General features: G+C 34.3%; 1 protein-coding gene across 1 annotated transcript in view; it reads right to left on the reverse strand.

The window, feature by feature from the left end:
- LOC106465905 (adhesion G protein-coupled receptor E1-like) overlaps window positions 1-15079 on the reverse strand; it is a 50350-nt gene extending 35271 nt beyond the window's left edge. The window contains exons 1-3 of the mRNA XM_022393848.1: window positions 14692-15079; window positions 3310-3376; window positions 2388-2719 (exon numbers count right to left, since the gene is read on the reverse strand). Of these exons, the coding sequence (XP_022249556.1) occupies window positions 2388-2719; window positions 3310-3376; window positions 14692-15079 (787 nt within the window). The remainder of the gene's footprint in view (window positions 1-2387; window positions 2720-3309; window positions 3377-14691) is intronic.
- Window positions 15080-16092: the final 1013 nt, after the last annotated feature.

Genomic DNA, 16092 nt, shown 5'->3' on the forward strand with positions numbered 1-16092 from the left:
TTCTACATTATATAGTACATCATAATTATATCTTCACATTATATATACATCAATAATTATATCTTCACATTATATAGACATCAATAATTATATATTCATGTTTGAAAAGAACGAGTAATGGGAAATATAAGACCTCTCTTCATATATATCGCTATAAGACTGAGAAACGTTTTTACTTTTTTTAAATTTCAGAGTCCCCGATTCATGTATACAGAAATAAACACGCCCGCGTGTCCCAGATTCGCATATATAGAAACAAACACGCCCGCGTGTCCCAGATTCGCATATATAGAAACAAACACGCCCGCGTGCCCCTGATTCAAATATTCGTGCAAAACTAAGTAATATATGTTTGTGCTAGTCATTTCTAATTCTAAATCGCTAGACTGAAAGGAAGGTAGCTAGTCAAAAGCATCCACCGCCAACTCTCTGTATTTGAATACTGGAGTTTGACTGCCACTCCTATATCTCAGTCACGACCTAAAGACAACTGGTTGCGAACACGAATGGTCCTGGGAGTCACAGCCAGGACACGCTGGACAGCAGGCCACGACCAGCCTTGGAATGCAGTTAACGAATCGTTTTCTGAATAAACTAGATGGAGAATTATGATGAAAGCTAATGCTGTTATAAACTAAGCGACATTTTATCTCGTTCGTAGTTTTATCGAACACATACAAGGAACTCCAATGAGAGGTAACTTCAGTCCGTACTTTTATCGAACACATACAAGGAACTCCAATGAGAGGTAACTTCAGTCCGTACTTTTATCGAACACATACAAGGAACTCCAATGAGAGGTAACTTCAGTCCGTACTTTTATCGAACACATACAAGGAACTCCAATAAGAGGTAACTTCAGTCCGTAGTTTTATCGAACACATACAAGGAACTCCAATGAGAGGTAACTTCAGTCACAGTTTTATATTTATTCGAACTTGTATACTAGAACCCACTCTGGTAAAAACAAAGCCTTACTTGTATTTATATATTACCATCGTTGATCAAGTATTGAAGATCACATTTTTCAAACAAGCGGACACTTAAGTTTGAAGCTATAAACGTTCCAAATACAAGTATTCCAAATACGTTATATTACAATGTTTATTACTCATAACTTATCAGATAAAATATATTTTATTCAACATTAAAATACTTCGTGGACAGACCTCGTAAGCTCACTAGCATTATTTTCATTAGTTTTTGCTAAATACTTTAATTGTCGTATTTACCATTGTTGTTACTTCCTTTTCCAAGTCCTATGACAGAACTTTCTCAAACCTTATCACGTTTACTTTTCGACTGTTAGGGATGATTTAACTTTATTTGTTATTTCCTGTTACCCTCTCGGTCTGTCTTGTTGAGGTTAGTTCAAGTCGAATTTTTTTGTGCTAGAAATACTCCATAATGTGTATAATATGTTATTTTACTTTTTTTGTTAGATTTAATACGGTCGTATTTTAATTAGATTACCAATATTTATTGTACGATTCGGTTCTTCATCGAACTTCCTACTTATTATCTTGTATCTTCATAAGTATTAGATTATGGCTGCATCATTGGAACTGAACTGCTATTTTACTCTACAACTAAACAGTACCATGTGTCTCAGTTGTCAGGCTACTCTAAAGTTACACGGTCGTTTTCATTGGTCACATGACGTTATCAAGGGGGGTTATGACAGATTTTACTTATACACGGTTATACTAATGTTACGTTCTTCAACGAACATTAAATCTACTAAGTACAAGCTAAGAATTAGTGTTTGTAGGTTTCATAACTAAAATCACCTCTTTCTTCAGCGTTAATTTCAGTAACAGCATTAGTTACATTGTTTAAGATATCTAGTTATGTTTATATAATTTTATTATAGAGATTATTTTGCAATTTTAACTTAATATATAATTTTACGATGTTTATATAATTTTATTATACAGATTATTTTGCAATTTTAACTTAATATATAATTTTACGACCAACCTAAATCCCCTAAACGGACTGAACCTCGTTAATAGCACCAACTGTTGAAACAATACATTATAAGCGGTATATTTAATTACTTACGCTGATCATCGGATTGATGTATAATGTTATTTTTTAGTTAAGTTGGCACCTTGCTCTGATCGGAATTTAATATCGATAACAATGCTCTAGTGGCGCTGCCGTCTGAGGGGCCATATTAAAGACACAATTTATCAAGACTTTATAATATATTAACTCAAATGTCTCAGAAAGTATCGCATACAAAATATATTTGATAGTGTGAGTTGCAAAAATAATTTCGTTTTTGAAAATATAATAATACTAATTAATAGTTTTTGTTAGTTTTGGAAATTGTTAGGACTACACAGGGTGAGCCATACTCCTGTACCCCTTTATGTGCTAACCTGATATCCCAGTAGCAGTCTTTTTCTTCACTGTTCTGTTGTGCCGCACGCTCGTCACAGTTACTGGTTCGTCGCTAACTGAGATGAGATCACGTGGAGCAACGAGATACTGTACTGTGTCGTGTGAGATGAGATCACGTGGAGCAACGAGGTACTGTACTGTGTCGTGTGAGATGAGATCACGTGGAGCAACGAGGTACTGTACTGTGTCGTGTGAGATGAGATCACGTGGAGCAACGAGGTACTGTACTGTGTCGTGTGAGATGAGATCACGTGGAGCAACGAGGTACTGTACTGTGTCGTGATTAACCGGTATATAATTATGGCCCACCCTGTATTTTCAGTCTAGTACTACACAAATAAATGTTGGGATACGACTTGAGTGGGTAATGAAATAAACTTTATTATAAATGTATAACATTTCGACAAGATTATGTCACCAAGTCGTCTCCAAACTTTGATTTTCTAAAAAGTGGTTCTTCGTCACTATTATGCTTAAAGCAGCATATTTTCCAAAACGGTATGCTGATATAATTTGAAACATAAAAAAGTTAGCGTCAACCAGCATCTAAAAGGCCCATAAACTTCTGGCTTTTTAAATAAACACTTGACTTTCACATAAGTCACTTAAATTATTTCTGAAGAAGAAATTCCACGTTTCTTCGTGTTTTTTTTTCTCGAAACAATTTCCCACCCACCCGGTATTGCTAGCTACGCCCTTGGTCAAAGTCATTGGTAGAAATGAATTGGAATTCCATTCCGTGAGAGAGAGAAAAACAAACCCAACCATCGTTACGACGACGATTTTTCAACAGACTGTTAAAACAACGAACTGACTGTGCCGACAGATTCACACTTCGAAATGAAAGAGTCTCGTGCGTCGATTTTACAGCATCAATTGCACTTGCGCGTTACGATTCACTTCTTCTGACTCTCCGCGCATTCCCCTAGTCGTGCGTTGCGCAATGCTGGCCTATGGACTATCATTTCTGGAAGAGCAGGAATGTGAAAACTTTAAACAATAAAATGTAAACAACAATTACTTTAACCAGGGTGGCCACATTCTTCTCCATGCAAGACTCTGGGTCTCCTAGACCTGCAATACGATCGCGTGCGTCACACTGATATTTCAACGTAATTAACAACACTTTAGTTCGTAATTTGGTTGTCAAGGTAACAAAAAAATCAAAAGATGCTTACTTCAGTCTAAGGTATTACAGAAAACGATATTCAGAAAAGGACATTGTAACGAGATGGCAGCCAACAATATGCCGTGTACTTATGTATAAAACAATATTGGATCAAACCTATAATCAAATGTAATTAATTAGATAATTGTTTGTTTGTAGTTAAGTATAATGTTACACAACGGGCTATCTGTGCTTTGCCCACCACGAGTATCGAAACTCGTTATTTAGCATTATAAACCTTCAGACTTTCCGCTGTGTCACTGGGGGAGGGGGAGATGAGATAATTATTACTAGATAAAACAAAAGAAAGCAGCCGTTAAAATATATCGATAACTGGCACGTGGCTAAGCAGCGTGGTTTTCAAGCGCATTCTATGAAAAAAAATGGGGGGTGTCTACAATTTTCCCCCTTTTTTTAAGTTTTGGATAACTTTTCAAATTTTATAGCATGTGACCCATTTTTTGTTTTTAATTTCTTGTTCAATTATGACTACCTGTACATTTACGGACGGTTGGTAAAAAACGGAAACTACAAATTTAGAAGCCGGTCCCTTGAGATTCATTATAAATAGGTATCTTGACTAACAAGAATGGTGTTATTACAGCTTGACTAACAAGAACGGTGTTATTACATCTTGGCTAACAAGAATGGTGTTATTACACCTTGGCTAACAAGAATGGTGTTATTACAGCTTGACTAACAAAAATGGTGTTATTACACCTTGACTAACAAGAATGGTGTTATTACACCTTGGCTAACAAGAATGGTGATATTACACCTTGGCTAACAAGAATGGTGTTATTACACCTTAACTAACAAGAATGGTGTTATTACAACTTGACTAACAAGAATGTTGTTATTACACCTTGGCTATCAAGAAAGGCAAGGTGTAATAACACCATTCTTGTTAGTCAAGGTGTAATAACACCATTCTTGTTAGTCAAGGTGTAATAACACCATTTTTGTTAGCCAAGGTGTAATAACACCATTCTTGTTAGTCAAGCTGTAATAACACCATTCTTGTTAGCCAAGGTGTAATAACACCATTCTTGTTAGTCAAGTGTAATAACACCATTCTTGTTAGTCAAGCTGTAATAACACCATTCTTGTTAGTTAAGGTGTAATAACAAATAACAAGAATGGTGTTCTTACAACTTGGCTAACAAGAATGGTGTTATTACACCTTGGCTATCAAGAAAGGTGTTATTACACCTTAACTAACAAGAATGGTGTTATTACAACTTGACTAACAAGAATGTTGTTATTACACCTTGGCTAACATTAATGGTGTTATTACACCTTAACTACCAAGAATGATGGTATTACAGCTTGACTAACAAGAATGGTGTTATTACAGCTTGACTAACAAGAATGGTGTTATTACATCCCTGCACAGCACTGGGCAGAAATCTGCGTTCTTATACACCTCCCCATCCCCGTAATGCATTACAATCTTCTCCATCGTCATATGATACCCCCACCCCATCGCATGCTATGCCCATCACTGAAGAAAACTAACCGCAAGTACATTACATTGCATTTTAAATAGGCCTTACTTATAAGATGTTTGTATTAGATTTGATTCTGTACATTACTTCTATACAAAAAACATAAGAGTGAAATGGGTTGATGACATAATTAACAACGAATAACCCTACGCTGAAAAATGCCACTTGACTACGCTAGCATGTGGATCATCTTGTTTCACACGTGTTGGATGATATGGCCAGTATACACTTCAGATATACATACGAACACTGAGCCATACGTTGGGAATCTGAGAGCAGTAGTTACGAACAGCAAAAATACACTGACTGTCTACATGCCGTATAACTTTATAAAATCTGTACTAATTTGGATGATACACAAAGGCTAATTTATTATATTAACGACCTTTACATTCACAGTCAATAAGTTACTTATTATCCTAACCGAATACGTTCTCTTTGGGTCGACTTTAAGTATTTTCCTGTCCCAGGTAAGGTTTTGTAATATTGACCCCGGCGGAAACCTGCACCGTTGTCTGCATGTAAAAAGGTTCTTTCACACACACACACAGACACACCAAAGCACAAAATCTTGATTTAGTCGTCAACATGGTTAAACAAATATCCAAGTCCACAATAAAACGGCCACATTCGACTTTGAGGTTATAATCTGTCTATTATATTACTCATAGCTTATCAGATGTAATAAAATTTGAGCTGGATTATGAGATTTCGTGAACAGAGCTCGTAAGCTCACACACATTGTTCACAAAGAAGGTTTTTATTATTGCAATTTGCACATAAAATTCACGAAACGTTGTGTGAAATTCAACAATGTTCTTGGTGGAGTTAAAAGTTTTACACGTCTACATTTTAATTTTTTAGGAATTGTTTAAGGTAATACTGAACTAATAATAAGATAATGATTAGCATTAGTTTTACCTTCCGTTAGTTTACGCTCTTACTATATTGTTACCAAGCTACATTAACAGTTTTACACATAGTGTAATATTAAACCACTGGTAGTATTACATTAGTTTAGGCTCTTACTATATTGTTACCAAGCTACATTAACAGTTTTACACATAGTGTAATATTAAGCCACTGGTAGTATTACATTAGTTTAGGCTCTTACTATATTGTTACCAAGCTACATTAACAGTTTTACACATAGTGTAATATTAAGCCACTGGTAGTATTACATTAGTTTTACCTTCCTTTAGTTTAGGTACTTACTATATTGTTACCAAGCTACATTAACAGTTTATACATAGTGTAATATTAAACCACTGGTAGTATTACATTAGTTTTACCTTCCGTTAGTTTAGGCTCTTACTATATTGTTACCAAGCTACATTAACAGTTTTACACATAGTGTAATATTAAGCCACTGGTAGTATTACATTAGTTTTACCTTCCTTTAGTTTAGGTACTTACTATATTGTTATCAAGCTACATTAACAGTTTTATACATAGTGTAATATTAAGCCACTGGTAGTATTACATTAGTTTTACCTTCCGTTAGTTTAGGCTCTTACTATATTGTTACCAAGCTACATTAACAGTTTTATACATAGTGTAATATTAATCCACTGGTAGTATTACATTAGTTTTTACCTTCCGTTAGTTTACGCTCTTACTATATTGTTACCAAGCTACATTAACAGTTTTACACATAGTGTAATATTAAGCCACTGGTAGTATTACATTAGTTTTTGCAAATTATATTAATTGTCGTATTTACCATTATTGAAAATTCCTTTCCAAGTCCTATTATTGATTTTTCTCGAACCTTATCATGTTTACTTTTCGGCTTTTACAGATTTAACTTTATTTATTACTCCCTGTTGCCTGCTTCATATATAGTGAAATAAGTAGTTAAAGTAGAATCAGTTGCGTTAGAACACCTCAAAGTATGCTTAATATATTGTTTTTCTTTTTATTACATTTAACAAGATAACATTTTGATTGGAGTTCCAATGTTATACCTCTTCAGGTATTCAGTTAATTTATTAATTTGCATTTTCATAAATATTAGTTTTAGGCTACATTATTGGTACTATCTTGCTACTTGGCTCTACATCTTACCTACTTTACTACCTATGTCAGGATCTTCTAAAGTTACACTGTCAGTGCTGTTTAATGTGTGGAAAGTTTTGTTTATACACGGTTATACTGATGTTATGTTATTCAATGAACATCAAATCTATGACAGTACTTAACACTAACAACTAATATTTATGTGTTCTGTTTTGCATTGTTAGCTCAGCATAAGGATTTAGGACAAACCTAAATCTCCTATAAGGTGGACGAGTCTCAAAAGATGTTAATAGGTTTACGGCCAAAAATATCGTTAACTGCGTGGGTACCCAAATGTTGAAAGAGTACTTTCTAAACTTTATAAGTAGGAACGTAAGAAAAATATATTTAATTACCTATACTTTCTAATGGGTTGATTTTAGCTTTGATCTGGTCGAAGTTAGTAATGATTAAATGATCAACATTTCGCAACATGTATAATAAACTTTCACTTTAGCAGGCCTATTTGTGTCACACTTATAACTAATTAGCTTTAAAAGAACTTAGTTTCCTCGTCTTTTATTTAAACTTTCACTTTAGCAGGCCTATTTGTGTCATACTTAAAACTAATTAGCTTTAAAAGAACTTAGTTTTCCTCGTCTTTTATTTAAACTTTCACTTTAGCAGGCCTATTTGTGTCATACTTATAACTAATTAGCTTTAAAAGAACTTAGTTTTCCTCGTCTTTTATTTAAACTTTCACTTTAGCAGGCCTATTTGTGTCATACTTATAACTAATTAGCTTTAAAAGAGCTTAGTTTTCCTCGTCTTTTATTTAACTAGTTTCTCAAATTTAGCAGAGAGTAATTTTAATTTCAGTTGGTTGTTTTACAACCTTAGTGTTTATTAACACAATTTCCAGGTCAGTAAAAGACGACAAAAGTTGTAAATCGAGCCAGAGATAGTTGATTTTATTGAACGTAAATCTAATATCTTGATTTTTCTACCCTAGGCTGTTACTTGTCTACTTTGCATACCTGCTAAACCCGGACCTTCACCCTACCTGGACAAATTAGCAAATTACAAAGTCAAAATAATCTGGTTTTCTAAAAATTAAGTCAGCGGTCTTGTGTTGACATTTGAAATACTTGTAATTACATCTCCAAACATTTGAAATACTTGTAATTACATCTCTAAACTTTTAATTTTCTTGTAGAACCACAAGAAGTTAAAGCTATTCACGTCGCGGAATCTTCGGTGGAAATCTGTTGGACAGCCCCACAGTTTGGAGATGTATCAGGCTACTTGATTAAGCTGAAGGAGTTAGGGTTGGAAGAAGAAGGAGGTGTTACCAAAGTTAATGTCACTACGGATTCCGTCTCCAAGTGTACCACCGCCAGAGGGCTGAAACCACGAACAGAGTACCAATTCCAGGTGTTCGGCTGGAATTCTGGAGAAACAGGGCTAGGAAGCCAGCTCGTACGATTTCAAACAAAAACAAAGTGTAAGTGCTGGTCATATTAAATATTACGGCTTATACTTGTTCTGTTTAGAGGTGTAATTACAAGTATTTCAAATGTTTAGAGATGTAATTACAAGTATTTCAAATGTTTAGAGATGTAATTACAAGTATTTCGAATGTTTAGAGATGTAATTACAAGTATTTCAAATGTTTAGAGATGTAATTACAAGTATCTCAAATGTTTAGAGGTGTAATTACAAGTATTTCAAATGAAACAAGATTTACACCTATTCTCAGAAGTTAATATTACAATGTTGTAAGTATCCCACCTATTCTCAGAAGTTAATATTACAATGTTGTAAGTATCCCACCTATTCTCAGAAGTTAATATTACAATAAAGAAGGAATGTTGGGAGTTGTCTTACAGATGAGAAGCGATAATAGTCACACTTATAGGTAAAACTGTAAGCAACAGGTAAGTTAGAAAATGTGTGAGGAAACATTAAATGAACATGGACAGCAAAAAAAGTAAAATAGACGCAACTGTAGAACAACAATAAGAATAATCTTTATTAACTAGGTTTGGTTGTTTCTTTTGACGCTTAAATTATTATAGCGCAAACCTTAAAAGCTGGCCAACTTCAGTGGTTCAAACTCTGATATTTCAGGGTCGGGCGTGGCCTAATGGTTAGTACCCAAACTGTGAATCCGGTGATTCATTATTTATGGCCTGTAGTCTCAAAAACGCTTCGCACTTCGGAGCAGTGGTTGGGCCAAACAGAGAGGCTCAAACCCCACTGTTCGATTAGACAAGAGTAGCCCAGGAGGTGGTGATTGGTGCTGTTGACTATCTACTAGCCTAGGAAGTGGTGATTGGTGCTGTTGACTATCTACTAGCCTAGGAAGTGATGATTGGTGCTGTTGACTATCTACTAGCCCAGGAGGGTCAACAGCACCAATCACCACTTCCTAGGCTAGTAGATAGTCAACAGCACCAATCACCACTTCCTAGGCTAGTAGATAGTCAACAGCACCAATCACCATATCTATTTTCCTTCTATTTTATCAGTTTAGATCCAACTTTGTTACTATTGGTTTAGGTGAGAAATGCGTAATACCTAAATCAGCTTTAAAAAGTAAAATACCCAACTGTGGGAGTATTGGTTTAGGTCAGAAATGCGTAATACCTAAACCAGACTTTTACAAAAAGACCCAACTATGTTACTACTGGTTTAGGTGAGAAGTGTGTAATACCTAAATCAGGCGTAAAGAAAGACCCAACTCTGTTACTATTGGTTTAGGTGTGAAGAGTGTAATACCTATATCAACTTTAAAATAAATTCTTATCGATAACTTTACATTTTGGTTTTATCTTTGTTGCATGTGAAAGATAACATGAATTATAGTTTATTTTAAATACCATGGTATTTGGAGTGTGTAAACAAAATCTACACCACACAGACCTTCTCACCAAATGTAAAGCACCACTGGTTGATTCTTAATACCACCTTATCTTGATTCTTTTTGGAATATGTTTGTTGTTTGAAGTTAAGCACAAAGATACACAATGGGCTATCTGTGCTCTACCCACCACGGGTATTGAAACCCGGTTTCTAGCGTTGTAAGTCCGCAGACATACCGCTGTGCCACTGGGGGGCTTTGGAATATGTCAAAAGTCATTGAAACAGAAGTACTTTAACTCAATAAAATATATACAAATTCACGTCTTTTTTGTTGTTGTTTTTATGTGAGAAAAATCTTAAACAATTTTTAAAGTCCCTTAAAAATATGTTTATATGTTGACATCTTATTTCAGTAATTCTAGAGTAGCTATGAAACGAAACGGAACCAAATTTGTTTTTTCACCAGAAATTGACAGAAATCAATTCAACAATATCTAGATATCTATAATGATAAATGGGTGTGACTGTGTGCGACCGCCATAACTACAAGAGGAAAGAACCTTGAAACCTGTAATTCTGTACACATACTAAATGAACCCTGAGGGTGTGTCCCTGGGTATTATTACTTATCCACGTGCATGCGCACATGCGCATCTTTTTAATGAGGTAAACCAGCGAAAAAAACATATGGGAAATAAGTGGTTCCTTATATAACAACTTCTAACATATAGAAAAGCCAGTGCGTTTTGGTAACAATGCGTTCCAGCAATGGCTTTTATATCATGTTGCTTAGAAATAAAAGTACAACCTCATATTGTTGTTAAGAGGCTATGTGCTGAAAGTATAAAATGAAAGGTATAAAATACAGAATTGAAAAAAATATTTGCTGTTTTCTAATTCAGAGGCTCCGTTAATTAATGAGGTTTGTTTTTATTATTTAAGTTTAAAATCGAAGGACAAGTCAGAGGGAAGGTTACCTTTATAAACAGGCCACATCCTATAAAGGAGCAACAAAAGTATATAGGTTATACTTTTAAGCTAAAATGGGTTCAAAATACACACAAACTGACATAGTCATCTAGAGTAAATCAACCTAATAACCCGAGTGAAGCCGAGTACTTTCGCTAGTATATATATAACCTTGTACTTAAACTTGATGGAAATTATGATAAAAACGTTAGAAAAAACGCCCTTTATACTTTGGTTAATTATAAAATATTTTTTAATTTTAACCAACGTTTCGCCTGTGCGGCTTCATCATGGTTAGTACAGATAACTTTTTGATATTAGAATATTCGTTAAATTATAAAACTGCTTGCAATGCTCTATTTCTCGAGTCTGTCGTAATGTGCCTCTTACAATGTATATATTATTATTATTATTTGACTATTGTTCTCATATTATAGTAAAGATATAATACTCATTATACAGCTATACTAACATATGACATATTCTAATATCAAACAGTTGTATGTACTAACCCTGAAGAAGCCGCACAGGCAAAACGTTGGTTAAAATAAAAAATTATTATAATTATCTGGAGTATAAAGGTTTTTTTTTCTAAACTTTTTATCAAAATGTGTAAATCCCTCCGGTATGCACTTCAAACTGTGATGGAAGTTAGTTTCTTAATGTGAATAGACTATGTCTATGTTTGTATACCATCAGGTGGCTGCAAGGACTTCTTCAAACTCGGTACTTGTTTAGATAATAAACAAAGTTAAAGAACAAATCGCCACCTGCTCTACGTCATATCAATTACCCGAAAGAATACTAGCCGTGATGTTTTAAAATTTACTTCAACAAACGAACTCTAAATACCTCCACAAACAGCTGTAGCTAAGGGCAACGTGAAATTTAATACTTGTTTAAATAATAATAATAAAAGGTTAAAGAACAACTCACCACCTGCTGTTCTTCATTTCAATTATGTTAAATCCAAACAAATAATAGCCGTGGTGTTATAAAGTTTACTCCAACAGAGGAGCTCTAAATACCTCCACAAACAGCTGTAGCTAAGGGCAACACCAAATGCAATACTTGTTTAAACAATTTGATAACAGAAGGTTAAAGAACAACTCACCAGCTGGTGTTCTTAATTTCAATTATGTTAAATCCAAACAAATAATAGCCGTGGCCTTTAAAAATTTACTCTAACAAATGAGCTGTAAACATCTATACAAACAGCTGTAGCCAAGGGCAATATCAAATTGAATACTTGTTTAAAATAATAATGATAAAATGTTAGAGAACAAATAACCAGTTGCTGTTCGAATTACATTGTTACCTTGAATCCAACCAAATAATAGTCGTGGTGTTCTAAAGGTGAGGTCTAAATACGTTCACAAACAGCTGTAGCTAAGATGTTGTAACAAATTTTAGTTGTCATGAAATGCCCTCTACAAAGGTTTATTTCAACCACTAGGTAATATTCGTTTAATAGTCAAATCCAGATTCAGTCACGGCAACGAGTTTTAACCCGGAAGGTGTTTATTAAAGATGGTTGTATATGTTATCAACGAGTTTTAACCCGGAAGTTATTAAAGATGGTTGTATATCTTAGCAACGAGTTTTAACCCGGAAGGTGTTTATTAAAGATGGTTGTATATTTTAATAACGAGTTTTAAGCCGGAAGTTGTTTATTAAAGATGGTTGTATATCTTAGCAACGAGTTTTAACCCGGAAGGTGTTTATTAAAGATAGTTGTATATTTTATCAACGAGTTTTAACCCGGAAGGTGTTTATTAAAGATGGTTGTATATTTTAATAACGAGTTTTAAGCCGGAAGGTGTTTATTAAAGATGGTTGTATATTTTATCAACGAGTTTTAAGCCGGAAGGTGTTTATTAAAAATGGTTGTATATTTTATGCTGATGTTTCTTTTTGTTTTCAATATCCGGGTTCTTTTACGTGCAAAGTACAAACAGCTACGTAAAAACTTGCGTCAGCTTTCCTACATAGTACGGTTCGTAACAAAAACACGACGTTACTGGACTCTGTGTCTTCAAGCTGACTTTTTAAACAAGGTACTAAGAGTTCTTGGAGACTAATTAAATTCGTACTGCGAAAACAAGTTTCCAACTCGCATTATTGTTGTAAAAAATACAAAATAAAAAACTGGAGGATCCCCACTGAGAAGATAAGTATCAAGTTTCTTTTTAACACTGCTTCCCCCTGCGAGACTCCAGAGATTCATAATACTATCTGATTATACAGATCCGGGAAGACTGTTTTCTTTCTAGTTTTTGTTTCAATGATTTTAGTAAACGACCATACCGTCATCTGGTGGTCATAATGTCAACTCAACCACTTGCATATGTATCAGTCTGAGAGTGGGCTTGTTTTGATTTTTATTATTAAGACCAGCCATAAAAAGATGCGCAACTGAGACGTGACATTTATGTAGTTCGAAGGATAACTGTGAAACACATATAAGCACTATGGTAAAAATGCTTGATGAAACACGAAGTTTGAAACATATTCAAAAATAAAACGTGTAACGCAATTAAATAACTATTACATAAACAAACCTACACCTGCCATTTTTTATGGTATTTTACTTTAAGCGTTTAATAGAAATGTGTTCAGAAAGCTAAGCAATATTGCAACGAAACCCGGAGAAGGGAATTTAACGGAAGAACTACACACAGTAATATGTACTTATAAAATTTAACGGAAGAACTACACACAGTAATATGTACTTATAAAATTTAACGGAAGAACTACACACAGTAATATGTACTTATAAAATTTAACGAAGAACCACACACAGTAATATGTACTTATAAAATTTAACCGAAGAACTACACACAGTAATATGTACTTATAAAATTTAACGGAAGAACTACACCTAGTAATATGTTCTTATAAAATTTAACGGAAGAACTACACACAGTAATATGTACTTATAAAATTTAACGGAAGAACTACACACAGTAATATGTACTTATACAATTTAACGGAAGAACTACACACAGTAATATGTACTTATAAAATTTAACGGAAGAACTACACACAGTAATATGTACTTATAAAATTTAACGGAAGAACTACACACAGTAATATGTACTTATAAACAAAATACGAATTAACTTTTGAACATAAGAAACGTTTTAAATTTTACTTTTCACGTGTCCTAAGGTGGCTTTATTTTAAGATATGCTGGATGTTAACACTCGTTATCTTCTAAAGATATTTCATCCAAAGATGCAACATATTACGATACTCTACACCTGCCCTCCTGTGGCTCAGCGGTATGTCTGCGGACTTACACCGCTAAAAACCGGGTTTCGATACTCCTGGTGGGCACAGCACAGATAGACCGTTGTTCAGCTATGTGCTTAAGTACAAACAAACAAATAGAAATACTTGAAGCCCGCGTTTCTCGACCACCTGTTCGTAGATTACAACCGCTTTGCCGGGTCGTGGGATTTCACGAAAACAAACAAACCTAACACACTATTCTTTGTGTAGTGCACACTGAAGGGATTTAGATGTTTTCACAACTATGTTAGAAAACAACGACCTTTGGTAGCCCTCATGAAGCCGAAATGGTAAAATAATGGCTGATTTGTTTAAAACCATTATATAGAGAGTAACGGTAGTTTTTTTTTCCTAACTTTATTGTCATAATGACAGAATATCCATATTTAAATCATAATGGGTTTTAGTTATACTTTCATTTTAATAGTTCTCGACAGTTTAGGAAGCATCGAAAAATGATAAACGTTACTCTAAACATACCAGATATAGTTTTCACAGCAATCTCTATGTTTGTCTGTGCCCATCGCTTGGGGGAGCCACCATCCTCAGCGAAAACCCCAAATTTTAGGGATTGTGAAGACAACTGAAGGGGTTGAATTAAGGTTAGTTGTCCAGTTGTTGGGTTTACAGCAAAGGAAGAACCGGAAGCATTCTGGTGCATTCTGTAGTACACCTCGGCGTTGTAAGGTACGGGATCGTCATCGTACGCACGAACACTCAAGACGGGAGTATCCACCTGGGTATTCACGTGCAAGCCACCGTAGTAAACTTCTTTTTCAAACTGAGGGGCAAATTGATTGAATTCTGTAACAGTTATCTGCAATCTTCTGACCTCAGCCTCGCCCTCTTGGCTGATGGCTGCAACCATCACCTAGCAAGTAGAAAAGAATATAATATTAGGTAGAGTTTTGCCAGTTGTTTTGAAACAAGGTTTTGAAAATATAACAAAATATTATATATATATTTTATGTATATCCAATTCCATCGAAAATGGGGCAATAGAAAAGCCTGAATATTAAAACAATTTGTAAACCATTGCTGCGTAGATAATTGTAAGAAAGGATTGTAATTCAGTAACTTAGTGAAATCCAAATCTGACAGATGTTCTAGTATTTCTGTCTTAGGATAACTAAACTTCACAAATTGTTCCTTTGGAGCTAGTCTGAAAAATGCCGATTTAGAAAAAGGAAGAAACTCATGCACTAAGATAAACACGAGCGGTGAAACATGAATTTTAAAATATCAAATTTTAAAGGTGGAGTTCGAAACATGGAGTTTAAAACATGGAATTTAAGACAAAGTTTAAAACATGAATTTTAAAATATAAAATTTGAAAGGTGGAGTTCGAAACATGGAGTTTAAAACATGGAATTTAAAACATGGAATTTAAGACAAAGTTTAAAACATGAATTTTAAAATATAAAATTTGAAAGGTGGAGTTCGAAACATGGAGTTTAAAACATGGAATTTAAGACAAAGTTTAAAACATGAAGTTTAAAACATGGAATTTAAAACTTGGAGTTTGAAACATGGCGTTTAAAACAAGAAGTTTAATACATGGAATTTAAAACTTGGAGTTTGAAACATGGAGTTTAAAACACGAAGTTTAATACATGGAATTTAAGACAAAGTTTACAACATGGAGTTTAAAACAAGAAGTTTAATACATGGAATTTAAAACTATGAGAACCTTCACTTGACAACGTGAATCATTTCCTGACAATTTGTAATATTGTTGGTAGCCAGCTATAGGTGAGAACCTTCACTTGACAACTGAATCATATCCTGACAATTTGTAATATTGTTGGTAGCCAGCTATAGGTGAGAACCTTCACTTGACAACTGAATCATATCCTGACAATTTGTAATATTGTTGGTAGC

The sequence above is a fragment of the Limulus polyphemus genome, unplaced genomic scaffold (genome assembly GCF_000517525.1).
Source record: "Limulus polyphemus unplaced genomic scaffold, Limulus_polyphemus-2.1.2 Scaffold2090, whole genome shotgun sequence".
NCBI classification, from domain to species: domain Eukaryota; kingdom Metazoa; phylum Arthropoda; class Merostomata; order Xiphosura; family Limulidae; genus Limulus; species Limulus polyphemus.